Genomic DNA, 20,795 nt, shown 5'->3' with positions numbered 1-20,795 from the left:
GTCGTACAGCCAGACAACAGTTTGTACTAGTGTTGTCAAAAATATCAACTTTTTTGATACATATCGATTCTGAATATTTCAAACGGCTTTAGTATTCATTTTCCACGGTATTGATCCTAAAATGCACTTCTCTTCTCCCCGACAGCGAGCTGATACACACACCGCTGCAGTGCCCACACAGCCCCACCTCCTGTCATTCACAGCGCTTTCTTCTCGTCTCATTCACTCCTTTTGAATTGTTTTTTTTTTCACTGCCGGAGTTTTGACAAGTCTCGCCCTACTGTGCTGTGATTGGCTAGTGCTCATCACTTGTGATTGGATGCTGGCAAAGGATACAAGCAGAGCCCTCTCTTAAGGGCTCTTGATACGAGCAAGCCCATATGAAAGTGACTGTACAGAGCGGTGCTAAAGAGCAAAGTACCTGCAGGACAGACACACCATCCTCTGTAAAGAACCTGGGGACGTTGGAGATGTCTCCCCTTTACTTATCACTAAGGCATTAAATAAGATGGCCCAGTAAATTGTTGTTGATAAGATAGTTGTCCTGTTGTTTACCTAACAAACATTTATAAACTAAGCTAATCCCCCTCAGAGCTATCAGACTTGACCTGAGGAACCTCAGCAGAGTTCCAGTTGATAGGAAAATACTTTGACTAAGGTCAGACGTAAATCAACTGATGCTGTTCTTCTTAACAAACATTACTATTAACTTTCCTTATTAAGATAAGTTGATAAGATAATTCAGTAATTATATTCAGTAATTTAATGATTGTTGTCAATTTTTCCCCTCTTGGTATCGAAAATGGTATCGAATATTGATATTTTTCAAGGTATTGTATCGAAGTTAGAAATTCCAGTATCGTGACAACACTAGTCTGTACAGCTGTGTACTTGATGCATATTGGCTCAGACTGACAGAACGACTGACTGATGCACAAACATGAAGATTCAACGCTTCGACTGTAAACAAATATGAAAGCACTACTTTATTGCTATTTAAAATCAAATAAGTAACTCGGGCTGCTACTACTTGTCTTATGACCCCATTGAAAGTCGCTAATAACGTGCATTTTCAGTGATCAGACTGCAATCTGACAGTGCTTAATACAGGTGTGCAAGATGAACTGAAGATAGTTGTAATCTGATGGTCGGGGACTCGTGACAGTTGGAGAGAGGAAAGAGAATTGGATTACAGTGTGTACTGTAGACACATATTAATCTGGTGTAACAATAATCAAGCCACGTCAGATCTAGACAGTTTAAATACACCCTACCATACTGTACAAAAGCCAGATGTAAATGAGGACTGTTCCATGTAATATTCTGTATTCTGCTGTTCTCAAATATGGACAATAAAATAAAATATTGAAATAATAATGACAGTTTAACCCAAACATTAAAATTATTTGAACATATTTAAATACTGTATCTCCAATGTTTTTGATGCTGTTTTTGTACATGTGTGAGGTTTTTGTTTGCTAAATACAAACTCATTGAGGGTCCGCGTAGGCCGCTAGCTACACTCTGGAAATTTGTAGCAGTATTTGTAGAAAGAATACAATGTACAATATGACTACATAGACAAATGTGTTTGCATAGCATATGGACAGTATGTTTGTTCTGTGTATGCTTCCATTTGCAGAACCCTATTGTCTGTATGTTCTGCGTGACATTTAATTTCACTGCAGAGTCGATCTGCAGACTCTGCAGTCTGTTATTATAAACGTCTGCCCACCATGTTGCTGTTTGTCTCCATATTAAGGCCCCAGCACTACGTGCCAAGAGGACTCGTGTGCCAACCAGGGCGTGTGTCTTCAGCAGTGGGAGGGCTTCAGCTGTGACTGCAGCATGACGACATTTGGAGGACCGCTGTGTAATGATGGTAGGATTCCACTTCCTGAAGTCTGAATTGTTTTTGTTTATGTTTGTATTTCATAAAAACATAAACAAAAAAGAGTCTCACAAGTACATAGTTAATATAAGTTTTTGTATTCTTTGTGTGACCCATCCAAATTAAATGGCAGATCTTCTCATTTCATTTAAGTCCCAACAAATCACAAAACACGTGCCTCATACGCATCTCACAGCATTAGATGCACAATTCTTTCCATCTGTTAAGCTAATTAAATGCATCCAGGAAAATCTTGGCGTCAGACGTTTAAAGGTGGGTGTTATATCATCAACAGCAGGGCCATTTTCGTCCTGTTTTCACATGGCTGTTGTTTACTGTCTGCATGCTATATTTGTGTCATCACAAGCATGACGTTAGCCAGAAATATGATATTTGTCTTTTTTTTTCTTTGTAAGCTCTCCAATCACACTAAATAAAAGCCCACACTCTACTGTATACTGTAACTGGTGACTGATATGTTGTAACTTGGTCAATTAGAATGAATCTTGACACAACTTTTTTATTTCAGTAGCTCTGCTTTGAATATATATTGTCTTCACTGAGAGAGTTGTGAGCTGATGCGACTCTGTAGGGCAGAAACTTTAACATTTGTGACATCTGGCTGTCAGTTCAGTGAGAGCTCATTAAAGTTTGAGAGATGTGCCACTAGAGGGAGCAACAAACATTGTGTTCTGCTAAAACATCAACAACTCAATCAAGCAATAAAAATAAAAGACATTAAACATTCACCAGCAATGCACTTAAAAGTACTGTGATATTAATCTCTCTTAAAGACAGTTAAATTGGCATTTAGATTAAGGGACAGTGGTCATTCATGTTAATCTTTTGAGAGAACTAGGGTAACGTCTGCTCTACCTTTAAAAATGGGCCACTTTTTTATGCAAAACATGCATAAGGGATTTTGTTTGGTCATTATTTTCTTCTGCAGCAGTTCACACAGTAAGGGGTGAATGGGCAAAGTGCTGAACTGCATTAAGGAGGAAAGAACAGAGTGGGCACTCTGGAGATGACACAAAAGCAGAGGAGAGAGCCACATAAATGTTAATGCATTCCCGTGTCACTTCTACCAGCTTGATAAGACCCCATCTTTTGTTATCAACAGAAAGTAGTTAATAGATTCCCGTGCAGCCTAATACACTGAACATATCTGCTGCCTATGATAACACTAAAAGGATTCTTCCTTCCATGAGATGTGAGCTTGAGTGTAGCTTGTCCTGATCCTAGCCCTCCCATGCTCGTTTTACTCTCCCTTTCATTCCTCAGACTGTGTTTGGATCAACACTAGGAATAGGAATGTGCTTGAGGTGATGAGGGATATTTTTGATGGTGAACTCCTCCTGAACCTTTCTTGTGTGTAAAAGGGAGAAGAAATGCCGTTTGTCATACATATTCATCCTGAGCAGCCCCATAGAGCTCATTTACAGCACTGGGACCAGAGCAGCTCACGCAGGACATGCATGCATATATTATATCTGAACAAAATTGCTCTACCTGCTGGGGCTAGTTACTGCAGCTAGTCTCATTATTCCTGCTGACCTGCCGTAACAATAAGATGGATCAATGTGCAGGTCCAGGGGATGCAAGATATAACCACAAAAACATACTTTCCAAGAAATCTCTTTCAGTACGGATGAACTGAACTAGTCCTCAGAATAGTGATGCAAGGCATCATCACTCTGCCAAAGAAAATCTATGAGTAGGAAAAATGATGCTGGAGATGGTTGGGTTTTATCTGTGCTGATGGATTGTCATGGGGATAGAGGAACGGGGCTGGGGTGGGAGCGGCAAAAGAACGAGAGAAGCATCTCTGAGGAAAATATCACTTTTTACCAGATATATTTGCATAAGCTGAAATGCAAGCAATTTACAACAGAGTAATGGGTCTCCAGGAAAGCAACTTACATGGGGAGCTCACTGCATTTCCACATATTTCTCTAGTGGGTAGCCTTGGCACAATGCCTTCTCACAAGGAGAAAAGCTCCATTTCACAGCCCCTCGCCTCATAACATTTACAGCTAGGATGCATAGTACAACTGTCATTCATAAATCACAGGGGAACTAACATTATGTTTCATAGTACAATACAATTGCGGTGTTCGGTACATGGAAATTCAAAATGTAAATCCATTTGAGCAGAATGCCGGGTTTTCATTTGCCTGTAAATTCACTGTTTAGCTTCGCTTTTTTCTGCTGTTTATAATCAGTTTATAATATCTGAGCTATAGTGTACTCATGAAAAAGAAAATTGTATGTGACAGTGACATGTAAATACATTTATTTAACTAGAACGGGCATTTCCTTAAGAAAATGCGTGTGAGAGCGATTGCTACCGTTGTCGGTGCAATGTGCGGCTCCATCAGTTAAGAGACTCAGTGATGTGCTGCACACTTGTTCAGCAAACATATGTGTTAAGTTTGGCCCCCTTTTCGTTAACATGCTGTGAGCAGGGTTTTATTCATCAATCTCTGGATCCGGAGCAAGAGCAAGTGCTCAACCACCGGACTACTCAGATACACTGTGAAGGGCTTTCAACTTTCTTTGTCAATCATGTCTTATTCTGACAAAATAAATGGCTCCTAAGCACCAATAAAAGGCATGTTTTGCTTATAAACATATTTTCTGTGATGGCTACTCCACTGTTGAAGAATAAAATAAATGAACATACATTTAGCTGACGCTTTTATCCAAAGCAACTTACAATTGCTATACATGTCAGAGGTCGCACGCCTCTGGAGCAACAAGGGATTAAGTGTCTTGCTCAGGGACACAATGGTGGATGGATCACAGTGGGGGACTGAACGCAGGTCTCTCACACCAAAGGCAGGCATCTTATCCATTGCGCCATCATAGCCAAAGGATTGTGCTGTGAAAGACTTAATATCATGTTAACAATGATTGCATTTAAAAAGACTAACAACACAGAATTTTGAATGTAACCACTGAAAGTCAGTAAGGACTCCACATTTTGTTAGCATCAACTTCAAACAGCTCTGTAAATTTGCAAACTTTATTATTAATATATGGTGACTCAAATCAATGTCAGGCACAAGAAGTAGTACTCTGAGGATTGTCTCTTTATTTATCTATCAATGCAGCTGTTCATATCAAATGAAACAGGCACTTCACTCCTGGTTTCAATAGTAAACCACCAAAAGAATGGCAATTGCCAACAAAAAACACTATATTCTAAGCAGTCATGCTTAACAAAACATAAATCACAAAGTAACTTTTGTGTTTCAAACAAAAAGGAGACTTATTAGCAAATTTTAACAAAACTTTCTTCACCGCCATGCATCATGGGAATTCTGAGGCACGGGGTGATATAGAGCAGCCTAAGTCCATCCTTCAAAATGATACAATTGTAATGATACAATGTGATGTGTTGTTGATACAAAAAGTGTATTTGCTTAATAAAAAAAGCTTTACAGCTATCATTTTGGACTTTTTAGTTAGTGCTTGAGTAGCTGAGCATAAAAATAAACCTCTTGTGTCCAAAACTCCAAACAGGGAGGAAGATACAGCAAGTTAAAGAATTAGTGACAGGGGGAGACCTCAGCCTACAGCTACAACAGGGAGTGAATGAGAGACGACTGAGACTTTCCAATCAATTAAGGATCAGAGATAAAAAACTAAACGTCCACTGAGCAGGATTTTGACATTTTGAGGGAGGAAAGGCATGTGGCTACATTTTGGTGCCATTTTTGTGCTTATAGAGATAAATATACGCGACTAGCAGCAGTTTACAAATAAATTTCTGGTCTGCAAAATCCTCCTGTCTCCACTCTAACTGATCACATGACACACTGGTAAAGTCTGCTAAAAGCTGTAAAACCCTTCACTTTGGAAGGGCATAGCTCCGAAACTAAACATTTTTTTAGCAAACACCAAATACAACCTTGAAAAATCAACATCTTTTCTGCAACTTACAGCTGAAATTGTCTCTAGGTCTCTAGCTGCACATATGCCGGAGCACTAAGCTCTTAAATTTGGAAGAGTGGAGTCCCTGCTCCCATAGGAACCCATTCATTTTAAAATGCACAAAAATATTAATATAAAATCACAAAATCAATCATTACAGATACCAGCAATACAGGTAATAGCACCCATCTCATGAAGAAGATGTACAATTTGAAGTTGGAACCAAGTTTGTAGGACAAGCGGTACAGGACTAGTTAGATGCAAAAAACGGCAGAATAGATAATAATAATAATAATAATAATAATAATAATAAAGAGCGAAGAGAACAAAAGCATGAGAGCTGCAGCTCTCACACTAATTAATTTTTCAACAAAGTTAACTATTATTATAAACTATATTTCCCTTACTATTTCATGGGGAAGCACTTATCTACTTCAAGAAGTAAAACAACCAAATCAAAGACAGCAGATAGCAGCTCTAACGCCTTTCATTGGAAAAACAGTGTACCTTGCAGAGAGAGAGAGATTGGGTACAAATGTCTTGGCATTTTTAAGCAAGTAAAGAGAAGTGTTTGAGAAATTGAACTTGAAATAGCGTGGCAAGTCTTTTAAATCACTGCATCGCAAGTTATGGCCAGACACACATGGCTTTCTGACTGTTTCGTCTTATAGGGGATGCAGACAATACTAAATTATAAGAAAGAGGAAAGCATAAGAGAGATGTGTGGCTATTTTTCTTATTTGCATATTTTAAGTTCCCATATCAGAAGAGTATCTTTAAATAGAGGACATAATTTATTTAGTTACCAGTCATTTCTTTTGTGAGAGCATCTTCATAGCTCATATTATTCTGCAGTTTTCATTGCAGACTTTTTCAATTACCCCTACCTCCATCTCCTACAGTGTATTATAAGCATGCCATGTATGTGCTACATGTATCCACATACGCTCTGCACTGGGTTTCATTTTTCAAAGCAATCCACTAGTTCTTCGCTGTGCTGTGAGTGTGTTAGGATAAAAGTATTTCAACTTTTCAGAACAGTGCTGCACCTTTCACTTCGGTGTGATTGGCAAGATGATGACATAGATATAAAAGCAGTCTTCAGATCTTCTCTTCATCATTCCCCAAACACTTCACCCCAGTGATGTGCCAGTACTGTTTTTGAATGAACTGTGGACACAGTGTCTTAGAGTTGTATTTATAGAACCAATTATCCCCACTGGATACCTACAGTCAGTGAAACTGGGGGGGGGGGGGGGGGGGGGGGGGGATACAAGCCATGCTGGCCAAGATGAATAAAATTCCTCTCAGATCATCATGCATGTAAAATTGTGAATTATGATGGTTGTGAATGGTGTTAAACATGTATTTAGTCTCATCACTACAAGCTGTTTTTGATGCCAGTGGGAATAAAACGATAGGGGGGACACAGACTGCATGTATTCAGCATGTGGTGAAGTAATCACATTTCTGCTACCTGCAGAAGCCATTGCCATGGTCAAAAATAACTGTATGCCTCAAAGGGCATTCGACACACCAGACTGCATTACCCTTCCTGTATAAATGCAGTCCCAGTAAAGACAACTTCCCCCAGTGTACAAAAAGTGTATTGCGTCAAAATAAACACAAAGGCAGACAAATAGATAAAATGGCTTTTACACTGCTATATTGTATTTTGTCTTCTCTGTAATATCCTCTGGGGTTTGAAAAACTGTTCTAGTTTTCATTCAGACGGTGGCTTGGCGTGTGTGTTTGTGGGCCTTAAACTCCAGTCTAGACCTCCTGAGGGAGTTTGCCTGCAGTGGTCAAGCATCTGAGGGTAATGTACAGAGACAAACAGAATGGTGTTTGCTGTTGTGCTAAAGTGGGTCGTGAAGAGGCTGCAGCAAAGGCCATGCCTGGCCTTCACGCAATTTTTGCCTCGCCTGGTTGCTCCTCCGCCCAGTCTTATAGCCGGGGCTATTAGTGCCATGTCAATATTGTATCAACGATGGAGGTTGTGTGTGGGTCTACTCTCTATTGTCTCTGCCCAAGGGGCAAAGACGAACACCTCTCACTTGATTTCTAATGTGTCTGAGTCAATGCTCATTCTTGTGTCTTTGTACCTTGAGAATTGTCCTTCTGCGACCAGGCTTGGTATCAACTATGTGATCTGCAATGAATTTTCTTAAACACATGCGTGAGAAAGTACAGGGATTTCTGTCATGCATGTCCTCGTCATGTAGTCTAAAGACACTTGTCTATCTATAAAACATATATTATACATAGGAAGCCTGGACACCCAGGACACGTTTGTTGCATCAGTCCACAAAAGCAAGAATTCAACTAAATATTTTAAAAAGACTAGAAGCTCAGAATCTAAGAAAGTTCAGAACATAAAAACAACCAGTCCGTATAGTGATGGATTATACTGACAATTTTGTATTCTAAGTAGCAATGTATCAGGTCAGATTTTTCAAGTGAATTAGTCATGAATAGCATACAGAAATAACAGTGATAATTATATGCCTCAGTTTAGCCAATTGTAAATCTTCAGGCTTGTTCCTAGAATTTTCTTTTCATATAAAATAGGGCACTTGTGTTTCAGCATAGTCTCAACGGTGCTCCAGAATGAACAGAGAAACACACACACAAGGCACACAACCAGACAGGAAGTACAGCAGACAGTTTTGTCCCATTGCTCTGATGTGGCATGCAAGTATTAGACCACTTAGTTTGGTTTCGATCAATACAATGGGACACCCAGTCCAGTAGTGAGGCCAAGGGGATATGAGGCACTGGAGTAAACAGCCTGCTATCACATGGAAGTAATGTTCTCTTTGCCCCTAGATGTGGCCCTCTTTTAATGCAGCTCGGCGAAACAAATCTATGGGTCTGAACATATTTGGGCTTCAGTGTGTATTGAAAGCTTGGCCTAGCTTTGAACAGCCATTGTGCCCCAAGATATGAGAGAAGCAGTCTTAAGTGCTTCTGTGCATTCACTCCAGTAGCCATTCTCCCAAATGTGCACACACACATACAATAATTATAGCGCATCCAATGTCAAATTAAACTGATCTGCTGAAGGCTTTTCAAATGACAATTCCATCTTATCAATGGAGATTTATATATATTTACTTACAAAAAATGCAAATACATGAATAAGTTATTAACATTTACTTTATGTGTACACATGCAGGACCTGGCCTAGTGAAATGAAAAGGATCTAGGCTGACATGTGTAAAGTCTTCCTTTCTAAGTATCAAGGATGTTCGTTTACGCTCAGCTGCCAACAACACACCCGCGCAGTGTGTACCACAGGCGCTCTCGCGCATCAGTGGTACGTAGTGTTGGGCAGTAATAGGCCTACTGCAAAATTACTTTTCCCAGTAAAGAGTAATGTAACGGATTACTATTTCCAAAACAGTTGTATTATTACAAGTAACGGTGCGCTACTGAACACACCATCACTTATGTGAATGCGCGACCGCGCTGCAGCTCAGCGGCACCGGACCTTATGTTGTTAAAGCCAGCTGTTAGACAAGAAGCTAAAAGACAACTGGAGAACAGAGAGAGAGAGGTATTTTCGACAGCTGTAAGTAACGTCATTGCCATTACTGTGTCACAGTCTAAGATACAAAGAACATTGTCGTTCGTTGTAAACTTTGTGCGACCAGCAAAAAGTTTTCAACCGCGAACAGTTCTAATGTTACATTTATACTTAGGCTAATTGAAGCATCAGCTAAAGCAACACAGCAACGTGAAACTCAGAGAGAAACTCTGTCCGCTGCTGCCAGTGATGCTTGGACTCATCGGGAGAGAGTGGTGGGCCTAAGTAGAGTAGCTAATACTACTTTTTTAAGGAGTAGGTCTATAGCCTATGCTAAGTAACTAGTAGGTAATATTATTTCTGAGTAACTTGCCCAACACTGAGTTGACAATAAGGATCAGATAAATTGGGAATGTTTTGATTATTGCTTGTTAGAGGCTATGTCTAATGTTTACTTTGACTTTGTTATCTATTGATCACTCATGTAGCCTATACACTTTGCTGTGTGAATGGTTGCTTTTGAAGTCGTCCTTATGTTAAAGGCTTTGGCACCTTATTAATTAATTTCTTGTGAATGGTTGTGACAAGGTTTAGGCTATATAAGGCCTTTTCACAGGGGTCGCTCTGCGCTCCTCATCAACAGACAGGCAAACAAGCGCTCCGAGGTAACCATGGCAACGGCTTCTGTGTGACTGGCGCGAACCCGTTAAACTGTCGCGGTCGTTCTCGCTGCCAGAGTTGAAATGTCAAACTTTTTCCTACAGTTTCCAACAGATAGAGACTGATCGGCTGTTTGAGTTTCCTGAAGAATATAAGTATTTCTTTAACAGTCAGGCCACCAGGTCTATAACAGGCAACAACCTTTGCTGCTGTCTCTTATTCATTAAAAATCATCTATTAACTTCAACTGAACTTATTTGAAAGTTAGTAGTTACATTATTTAGTTATAGACTCAATTATTTCATGTTTCATGTTGCACATTTAGCTATTGAAGTTTGGTAAAAATGAATACAAATTAATAATTATTATAGAGTGGTTGCGATGGAACAGTGGATTAGACCCTTGTCTTTGATTCACACTGCAACACATCCATTAAATAACTTATTGTCATGGGTCCTGCTTTACCATCCATGTTAGAGCTGCTGCCAGTTTAATCAGGGTATCGGGTGGTCTCAGTATATTTTCCTGCTTTTTTGCCAATCACATGCCTGATTATTTACTTTTAATTGTTAGTCCAAAACTAATAAAACCACATCGTGGCACTGGGCAACATCTTCCTGTATTACCATACACATGGCAACTGTAGTTTTTTTAGTCAGTCCCACATACACAGTACTTGCTAGAGCACTAAATGTGTATTAATCCACCTCTGAAAATAGTCCCCAACAAATGCAGTATTTACTGTTCTTAGCAAAATTCTATCCACCCTGATGTTTTAGACAGCCTTAAAAAAAAGCCTTATAGTTGAACATGGAATAAAATTTTAACCTAGTATTTATCAGAAATTCCTCTACTAGGTAATGTAGAAACCTGTTTGAAAGCAGCCATTTATTTGAGGTTTAGACGTTTTATGCTTGCAAGATCCACTTTCACGCCTATACAGTATGTGTCAGTGCCTGAAGCTGTATAGTAGGATGTGGATCTGCACTTATTTTCACGCATATTCCATAGCTGCTATTTACTGTTCCAGAAGGACTGTTACTTCCCTTTTTATCATTTGTGAGCTATTGAAAGACGTTTTATTGTTTTGTCCTCTTTTTGTTCCCCTTGTACTTTCACTTATTCTTCCTCCACCTCGAACTCGATGAATTTAAATGGGTTTCTATACCAGGAAGTAGTGGCCATATTTGGGTGAAGGCTGTTGGCATGGAAACCAGGTCTCCTTTCCTCCCACCGTGGATGCTGTAACATGTCTGTAACCTTGCCCAAGCAGTGAGATCTCTGCAGGAAGTGGTGTAGAATAACTAACATCTGTTAGCTGGCTTTGTACAACACCGAGGCATCGTGAATCTGACTTACACACACATATACATGACTTAGTAGTTCACTTTACTAATGGTAAAACATACAATACAGATGTGAAAACGCATGCCACATGCTTATTATGGGATGCAGCTTCATGCTGGCACAGTGGCATTAGTATGGAGGACCAGCAGTGTCTGACGTATGTCGGATTGCTTCATAAGACCGTGTTGCTGTTCATATGGTGTGAGCGGGCTTTGATGTGCCCTCAACTACACAAACTCAGTTTTGTCAATTTAAAAGAGTTCCAGAACGTTATTTTTGTGTCTTTGAACAGTATGTGCTCAGACCAGAGTTGATCACAAGCATCACGCACATTTAGTTGTCTACATTGTAATCTCTGCTGTAATCAGAATCTCATCTAGAAGTCATTGCAGCTTGGCGGTGAGAACCTAATTTTTGAGGTGTTTTTATTAATTGGTAGCCCAGAGGGGCCTGTTGACAGGAAATACGAAGCTGTTGTTTCTCCACAACACAATACTAATTAAAGTGTTGACTAGAAGACAGAGTATCTGCTAAACTACCCTGCTGGGTGATACACTGACACTGTGAATATTCCCATCTCTCGTAAACTCAGACTATTGAACATGACACCCGGGAGAACTGTGGCAAGAATCTAAAACACCCCTAAAAAAATAATTTAGCTTGCTTGTATTCGACTATTTATAAACTTTTGATTGCTTCTGTTGACATTCTGTGAATGATTTCACAGTCAGAAGTCATTTAATTGAAGAGAAAATTTGATTTTCAGTTCAGTGAATTGCAAATTGAGATGCTGATGGACATTGTAATCAAAACACATAAAAAAGAAATATTTCCCAATAACAGGAACAGAAGAAGCAGTTGATTGTTCTGTAGTTGGAAACAAATTATATTTATTTTACTCATTGTATCTGTGAGGTACTATGTATGTATGTCAGCCCCCTTTGTCAGACAGAAGGTCAGAGTCACAGCATGTGCAGAGGCAGATAAAAAGAGAACAGATGCAGTACAGCCCAGGAGTGAAGCAGATTTCAATAAATTACTACAAACACAAGTGCTAACCCAAAGAGTCTTGTATGTGGCCATGCTTTGCTTTTGGAAATTAAACATCATACCTGCTGAGCATATGAAGTTTAATAGGCAGATGCACTTTGTGCCAGGTGGGTGGAGTAATTCTGGGGTGTTTTGTCAATATTTGTTATTTTCTCATTTTAGCAAATACTACCATCACAGTGACATCTATAATTTTGTGACCCACGTGCTTGGAGAGATCGTTTCTGTCTGGCAGGAGTGGACTTGCTGCAGTGCGCTTGATGTTAAAGTTTTGCATGATGAAAATTTCCAACAATGGCACTGCAGCAGGCATCTTTTCCATTTCAGTCAGACCCCTGCGTTAGCTCCACAGGGGGTTTGTTGCAGACAGATCATTTTTTGCCTATAATGCCAATAGTACGGCACAAACGTTATGGCTCTCCTTTTTGAGGAGCTCAATGTAACTTCATCCGGCAGCACGCAGTGTTGGCCAATAAAATGCATGCAAGTACACCAGAGAGAATACCTTATACCACTGTCAATAAGTCCTTCAAATGAAAAAATGTTGTTTGTCTATGCCCTATAGATGCTACATACAAGCATTTTATGATCTGACACTGCTGTTGGCAGGATGACATGATTTGTTTATGCCCAGTGCTATGGTTAAGGTGTGGTTAGGTTTTATCACAGGGTGTAGTTAGGTTTAGGGAAAGATCATGGTTTTGGGTAAAATGACTATTTCAAGGTTAGGGGAGCTTTATCATCATTGTTATAGTAATAACCACTTAGTTAAATGTCAGGGAACAATCGTGGTCATTTGTCATTTTTGGGCACTTGCTGGAACAACGGATGCAGTTGTTGTACTATGCAGGACTGCCCCACCATTGTGCTAAGTTGCTACAAACCTGGCATTGATATGAAGAAGAAAATGTATGAACTTTCCAAAGTTGTACAATTTGGCATCAAAGCCCAAAGACTTTTGAAAAGCCTTGTATTTAATTTTCATGAACTTGCACCCCAAAACGTCCTGTTTTACACCAAGATCTCCTGTATTGTTTTACAGTAGTGCTACTGTTGAAAGCCCCCTAAGTCCCAAATTAAGGATAGACCTGGAGAAAGAATCAGACAGGCTTGACAGACAAACCTTTTTCCCACTAAATAAGAGTGTTGATGTGATACACTAAAGGACACGGACTATGCCTGCAGTATAGCCACCGGAGCATCTGGACAAACTTGTAAAAGGCTGTCGCAAAGCAAATGAAAGCGCCTCTGTTTCAAGAGGGGCTTGCCAGCTAGTCTCCATCGCAAACAAACAACTGTTTAATATGTCTGAGCATAGCTGTGTGCTCCAAGCAATATTAACACTATGCTCAAAGGGCTTAGACAATGCAAATTCTCCTCTATTTCTACATCACAGCGAGGTCAGCACTTATCCGTCTGAATTGTCCTTGAACTCCACTAACTTCTAAAGTTTTTACAGCTAAAGGACAGTTTTAAAGCGTGGCACTGCTCAAATCCTCTCTTATCTGTAGACAACTGGGTGGAGAGCACACACAGATCACCGACTGTCTTAGCCAAAGTCAGTCCCGGCAATAGAGCTGTCCTGACTGGGTGATTTAGTTGTTGCCGATTCTAGATCTTCACTTTTTATAGGGACAAGGAAATGAATGCAGTGAAGCCTGCAGTACTAGTGTATGCAGGCAGCTGGAGTCAATCTGCCTCACTCATTCTGTACGTGACACCCTTTCATGAGTATACATTGTTTGTGTACCCAGGCACACAGGTGAACCACGGATTCATTGCAAAGTTTAATGATCATAGTTTAAAGAACAGTTTTACTGCTGCTGTTATTTTTCAAAGTAATAATTCCGTAAATTGAGATGCAGAGTTGCAGTGAAAAGATAGAAAAGACTGATGCATGCTATGTTTAACCCTGAAGTGCAATGATTTGGTTAGCGGAGAGTGACTGAAAGCCGTCGCCTCCATTGAGTGAAATCCCGTAGGCTGTGACTCAGTGGTGTAACTGGGACACTGGGCACGCTTGTCATCATAGAAACAGAACATCAGATTGTGATGTTTATTGCAGCTTCAGTAATATCCGCTGCCTTCCCTTCGACACACAGCTCCGCTCGCTCACTTTGCCCATCTGTGGCACAGGAGCCTTCAGTGTTGATTGGCTATTACTTGTGACGTGTAAACATTCAGGTGGGTGGGACATTGAGCAAGACTACAGAGTGAGACTAAGAGAGATTAATGTTTTAAAATTAATTTAACTTAACTTTTTTTTCGGCTTATCTGTGAAATGATCCGATCCATGACTCAAAACTTTGATACAATCCAAAATCCGTTGCACCCCTAGTCACCACTTCGCTTTCCACTGGATTTTGTTGCATGCATTTGGTGTAACCACCATGGAAAATGCAAGCGTGTCTTGTCCCCATAGCTAACTCCGTATATGGACTAGTCCATCTACAGTCCATCCAAAGCTCGCCCTCCATGCTTCCCTACCATACAGCAGATATTGTTCAGCTGCTCCTCTTTACCTTGCTTCTCTCCCACATGTCAGAATTGGGTCAGACGTACCAGCCACCTCAGCTTTGTTTCTTCTGCAACAGTTTGCCTAGAACAGATTTAACTGCTGTTTGAACGCAGCAGCACAATACCCCATCTTCAGCGGTGTGCATTTCTAACAGCTTTGTGTGTGAAGCTTGTGTGAAGTACAACTTCTGCGTTGTGTGCCATAAAGGTGAGAGCCATGGGAGACCTTACAACTCCCATTATTCATGTGTAGATGTTTCTTCAAGGATTCATGTCATTTGAATGATTCAAAACACAGATAGGACTGAAAAATACACTTTGACAGATCCTTGACATGCATGACATTGCATGGCATATAGTTTAGGTTCAGTAGTTTAACGTGCACTTTGAATGAATGAACACTGGATATTAAGAGCAGCAGTAGTGCTCATTGATTAAACTTTGTGAATGCAGGAGAAGCTTTCATTGTACGTTTGCATGTAGAAGGATCCTCACTTGACTAGTCAGGGCTGCAATATCCCTTTGTATTTAAAAAGCTTTATTTCTGATATAACAAACATGAGTTTACTGTTGCATGCTTTTCCAAAGAGAGTTCATTCAAAAAGAGTCTAGTGGCTTTTGAGAAGAGCTTAAGTGGTTTGTTTATAAATACTTGGGTATTCAGAAAAAGACAATTTTTTCCCACTGAACGTCTTCGTTGTCCCAGTTAGCCGTAGCACGAGAGAGTGTCTCGATAACAAAGAAGCTGTGGACTCCTGAAGGGGGACGCAGTCCGCCCTTGACCTGTTCAGGATGAAGTGCTCTGAGAAGGGAACTGATCTACTTTGGAAGGATTTCAGGAAAGACAGACAGAGACAGACAAAATGCCCCGGTGGCCCACTGCATCTTGGGAACTGTCAGAGGAGATAGAGAGAAAGCCTCCGGAAAGCCGACGACCTATGACCCCTATCTCTCTCACTGACAGTAAGGATTTGCTTTATGTATTTGCAGACACATCATCGTCACACATATACGCACCCACTCACTGATACACACAGTATGTACATATGACTGTACGCACACACACAACCTTTATTTGCACTTACATACAAGGATTTTTGAATGTTATTACCACTGTGCCTGATCTTAATGTTTATTTAAATGGATTTATGGAAATGAATAACACTGTTGTTGCATCGTTTATGCATTAGGAGAAAAACACTTCGTCACATCAGCCAGATTCCAAGGCATCCCTCGCCAGCAGAATCCAATGAGTGAAAGGAGCCTATTGGCTACACAAACAGCTCAGTGTGCAGTGAAAAAATTCCGTTTATCTTCCATATATGCAGTCTGGGCCTGCTCCAGCCCTGGTAATTGGTAATGGAAAGGATGCTGTGTGCAGTATGTGCATGTGTGTGTGTTATTATATCTGTGTGTATGCGTAGGGTATGTGTGCTTACGCCAAACAAGAGAAGAGAAAACAGTATCATTATCTGACTGTAAGCATGTCACTGTGTTTTTATGGAGATAAATTGTTAATGCAAAAACTGTATCATGTTAAATGATTTCCACATGCATTTACTTATTTTTGTACAAAACAAGATAGTGCCTCACCGCTCCTTGAACCCCCCCCCCCCCATAAAAAAATGCTATGTAAAGACAAAAATCAAACCAAATAACATTTGGTATTAACGGTATCAAAAGAGTGTTTTTAAATGAGCTTTTTTTTACTTAATTTAGTTTCTCCATTAAATTAATTATAATGTTGAAGTCGTTTGGGACTAAATTACAGTAAGGCTGAATGAGAAATGATGTGGTGGTTTTGTTTCTTTTTTTGGCCTTAAGTGAAAATGAAGTGTTGTGTTACACCACCATGCAGTGCCACTTGCTGATTTGATTTTACAACACTAACTGTGCATTATTTCCTATTAGTAGGCTGTTTTATCAGCTTGAGTGGTGTTATTTATGTAGTCTTCACAGCTTGCATAGTGAACTGTGTGTGCAGCACAGATCTCTATGCGGTGCATAGGGTTACAGAAATTCTACATAAACTGTGCCATTGGATGTTGGTGTAGTAGATTTTTCTGAGCTTACAGTACATGCATGCATGCTATTGCTTTGAAAAAAAGCATTTACTGTGTGGCAGCAACACATGCATGAGAGATAGATATTCATAGAAATAGCTAATCACTTAATGATGAAAGTAGTCATGGCTATGGTGATCTTTTAAACCTTAAGCTACAGGGGCTCTACAGTAAGAGCCAGCAAGAGATGCTGAGTCGATGCCTTTTTGACCTGTGGAGGTCAGAGTTTACGTCACTCACTCAAACAGACGCATTAGAGTAATCTGACAGACGGGCATCCTGATGTAACGCCCTCTGCTAAGACAAACAGTATTGACACTCTGGCCTCCATCTGTGTTAAAGCACAGTACAGCATGTGTGTTTGTATTGAGTGTTGACTCCCTGTTATCTGTCTGTTCTTATCATGTCACATCTCTGGATGACTAAGACAGCACTCTATTTCTATTCCCGTACACTTGGACGCATTAACATCAGTGCATAGTGTGCTCGTCTGTCACTCTGTGTAGCATTTGTGCATCATGTTTGACTGAGTAATGATGACACGTTTTATATTTGCAGAATATTCCCAGTTGTATAAAGAGCTCAGGTTTAATACTACATGTCAACATAGGACAGGCAATATCATGTGGTGTCCAATACCTTTGTCTTTGTGATGACAGGGTGGCACTTTATGTAATTGACGGTGTCTTGTGTGCCTCAAATTAGAAATGAGAATTGTGACTAATCACAGTTTGTTCCTCTTTTGACCCCTCACTGCGGCTTTATATCACAGGAAAGGATTGAATCTAACTTTTACATTTCTCAGTTGATCAGATAAACGGTTCATGAAGATTAGGTGAGCAGGAATTTTTCCAGCCTGCTCACTACAGCATACTCTCTCTACCAGTTTACAGTATACCCCAGAGGTAAAGGCCTCCAAACGCCCTTGTTCGTAGGGACACATGTTTCCGTGCCTGACACAGATGTGTCATTCCAGCACAAGACAGGTATACCCGGTTCATGCATGGCTTGTCCTGTATGCTTGATCTGCTCTGTGCCAACAGTTGGATCTGATATGCTAAACTGAACCCAATTAGAAAATGGTGTGCAAACTGCTGTAATCCTGGACCTTTTAGCATTCCACTGATCGTGTTAGATAAAATATCGCTTCATTAGATACATTATCTTGTAATGGCAACAGTAAACATCAGCGTGGCTCTTGAGGAGGAGAAACATTGCCGTCAAAGTGGTTCTGAGTGCCCATCCTTCTCTAAAGGGTCTCTCCGTATGTGATAAAGTGTTGCCTGATGGCCCTTTAACTGATTTAAAGGTCATGCTCCAGTCAGGTACTCTTAGACCACCCATCTGCTGCTCTCCCGCCACTATTTCTCCAGTCCTCCAAAAATCATCTAATCAGCTCAGAGCACTGTGGTTGCAGTCTTAAGTGAGAAACAAAGACTACTCTTGTCCTTTTATACTCTTTTGCTCTCCAAGGGACACTACATTACACCCAAGACCAATTTCTCCTCCTCTCAGTGATCACTTAGATCAGGGGGGTTAAAAGGCAGCCACACTTTCCAACTTCACTCTTTTGTTCCCCCCTTCTTCTTTTAAGATAACCCTCCATGGCTTTATTCTGGAGGTTTTACCTTAGAAAGAAACAGAAAAACAAAGAACTGTAGATCCAAAATGGGAAATGTGCTCAAAGCATCACATCCATCAGAGACTTGCACGATCCTTTGGGTCTTAAATGGAAACAAAGAAGAGCTGTTTTTGGCTCTCTGTCAAGAAGACATCTTGCTAACAGGAACAAGAGTCAGAACACGCTGGGTAGTAAAAGAAAAAAAAAACTCTTTAATGATAAAAGTTTAGTTGTGGAAGAGGATTTTCTCATTTTGTGGCCAACGCTCTACAATCATCTGGTTAAAGCCGAAGAGATTGGTAACTGTGCTGAAATTAGTTTAGGTCATGGTCCCAGGTGTTTGCTTTTGTGCAGGCAGCTGTATGCATGGCCTGTTTTTTTCTTGCTTCTCATTCTTCAGTTAGCCAATTTGTCATAGAAAATGACTGGAACAAAGGGCAACCTGCTGAAGGCTCAGTGGTATTCTGGCAGAGGAATTGATCAGAACACATCACATCTGATTGTCTTCTTTTAACATTTGAATATCTGCAGTAATATGACACAGTGATGAAGACTTTTGTAATAGTTATATTACTTAATCTTGTAAAATGCTAATAATCTTCTGTTGCACTGAATATGTCAAACATAAGCTGGCAGCTTTGTGATAAACCTACAGACCTTGTGTGCACTTTGCCATTTTGCCACTTGGGGGCACAAATGAACAAGTAACTAATGATAAACCTGATAAAGGTATCACCTCACTGCTGATGTCATTAACTTTAGCTGCTGCACGCCATTTCCACCACATAATTTTTTGTGCACGCATTACGCTTTTATTTACCCCAAATATCAATGTGCAATTTAGGATCTAATTTTATTTCTCTTTAAAAGTTTGCTATTCAGAAAGAAAGTAAGTCAGGTTGTTGTCCTTGGCAAGCAGCCCTGATAGATTGCCTTATTAGGTGCAATTATGCAGATTGCACTGCTGATAATTATAAAAGTGTAAACACATTCAGCAGGAACATTCCTTTTCACCATTGCAAATGAGAAGAGAGCGGTGGTTCCGTGCTGCTGACTTTTTAGCACCAGGTGGCTGCACCAAGTTATTGAGATTCTACAAGGTGAGAACAACACAGTTGCTTAATGTGTGCAGCATCTGCTCTGTACTTAAGTCTTTTTTTACTACTGTATAGGAACACAATACCGGATACAACAGGATTAGAGGTATCCTCATCTTTCCTCATGCCAGATGGATGATTATATTCATTTTACCAGTTATGCTCATCTTATAACACTATAGTGTCTGTTCTGTTCTTTTCTCCCTATATTCAACACAGATTACAGCAACCGTGCTAAAAATTGTGCCACCAGTTCTAAATCAAGTGAAATGTTCAATCGTTGATGTTTATTTAATTGGTTGTTTAATTGCCTTTTTTCCTCAAGGCTTTTTTCATTGTCTTCATGTAAACAGTCAAGTGAAAAAGAAAATGGAGGAGGACATATTATCCTCTGTGTCACGCCGGCTAAGTTGGCTTTCTTTGGGCGTGAAATGCCTGCGTATTCCCTGTAAACCGTAAAGATCATCTCAGCAGTGCTTACAGTTGGGTTGTTTTTTTTCCTGCAGCTTAGAACACTGCAATTCGAAGGGGAGGATGTTGAACGGCCAGCATGCAAACAGAAGCAGGCACACTGCAGCTGAGCCTTGTGCTCTCCAGTCCTGAACTCTGAACACTGAGCACACTTCCCAGCTGAACCGGATTGTGTTTATCAGCAGGGCTTTTATGTCCACATGTTCTCTACATTCCCGTAACCCGTGCTGCACACTGAGTCTGCCATCAGCATTCCCTCTCTTGTGAGAAACGGTCTTTTATTAGCAGGCAAGGCGAACTTGCCCAGATTCAGCACCCTCTCTGTGGACAGTGCTCAACTGCCAGCTCCGGCACTGTGCATGCTTTGTTTATGTGTGTGTGTGTGCACACGTTGTGCGTGTTCACATGTTTGTGAGTGAGAGAGGGAAAGAGAGAGAGATAGAGAGAGAGATAAAGAGAGAGAGAGTTGCCTATGTGGGCTGCAGCATCATCACTCTTCTAAAATCTTGCTAACGACAGACTGCAGAGTCCTGTCAAGAACCTATAGAAAACAGGTTTCCTTGGCGATGGAGAGGCAAGGGTTGGGTTGGGACTACTTGGCTTCAATTTT

The 20,795-nt window shown here is 40.4% G+C and overlaps 1 protein-coding gene across 1 annotated transcript in view; it reads left to right on the top strand.

The window, feature by feature from the left end:
- LOC123983974 (neurexin-1a-like) overlaps positions 1-20,795 on the top strand; it is a 286,657-nt gene that overhangs the window by 159,487 nt on the left and 106,375 nt on the right. Inside the window, exon 16 of the mRNA XM_046070492.1 lies at positions 1,763-1,882. Within this exon, the coding sequence (XP_045926448.1) occupies positions 1,763-1,882 (120 nt within the window). The remainder of the gene's footprint in view (positions 1-1,762; positions 1,883-20,795) is intronic.

The sequence above is a fragment of the Micropterus dolomieu genome, linkage group LG15 (genome assembly GCF_021292245.1).
Source record: "Micropterus dolomieu isolate WLL.071019.BEF.003 ecotype Adirondacks linkage group LG15, ASM2129224v1, whole genome shotgun sequence".
NCBI classification, from domain to species: Eukaryota; Metazoa; Chordata; class Actinopteri; order Centrarchiformes; family Centrarchidae; genus Micropterus; species Micropterus dolomieu.
The sequence above is the reverse complement of the archived record's forward strand: the minus strand, read 5'-3'. Positions and strand labels throughout refer to the sequence as shown.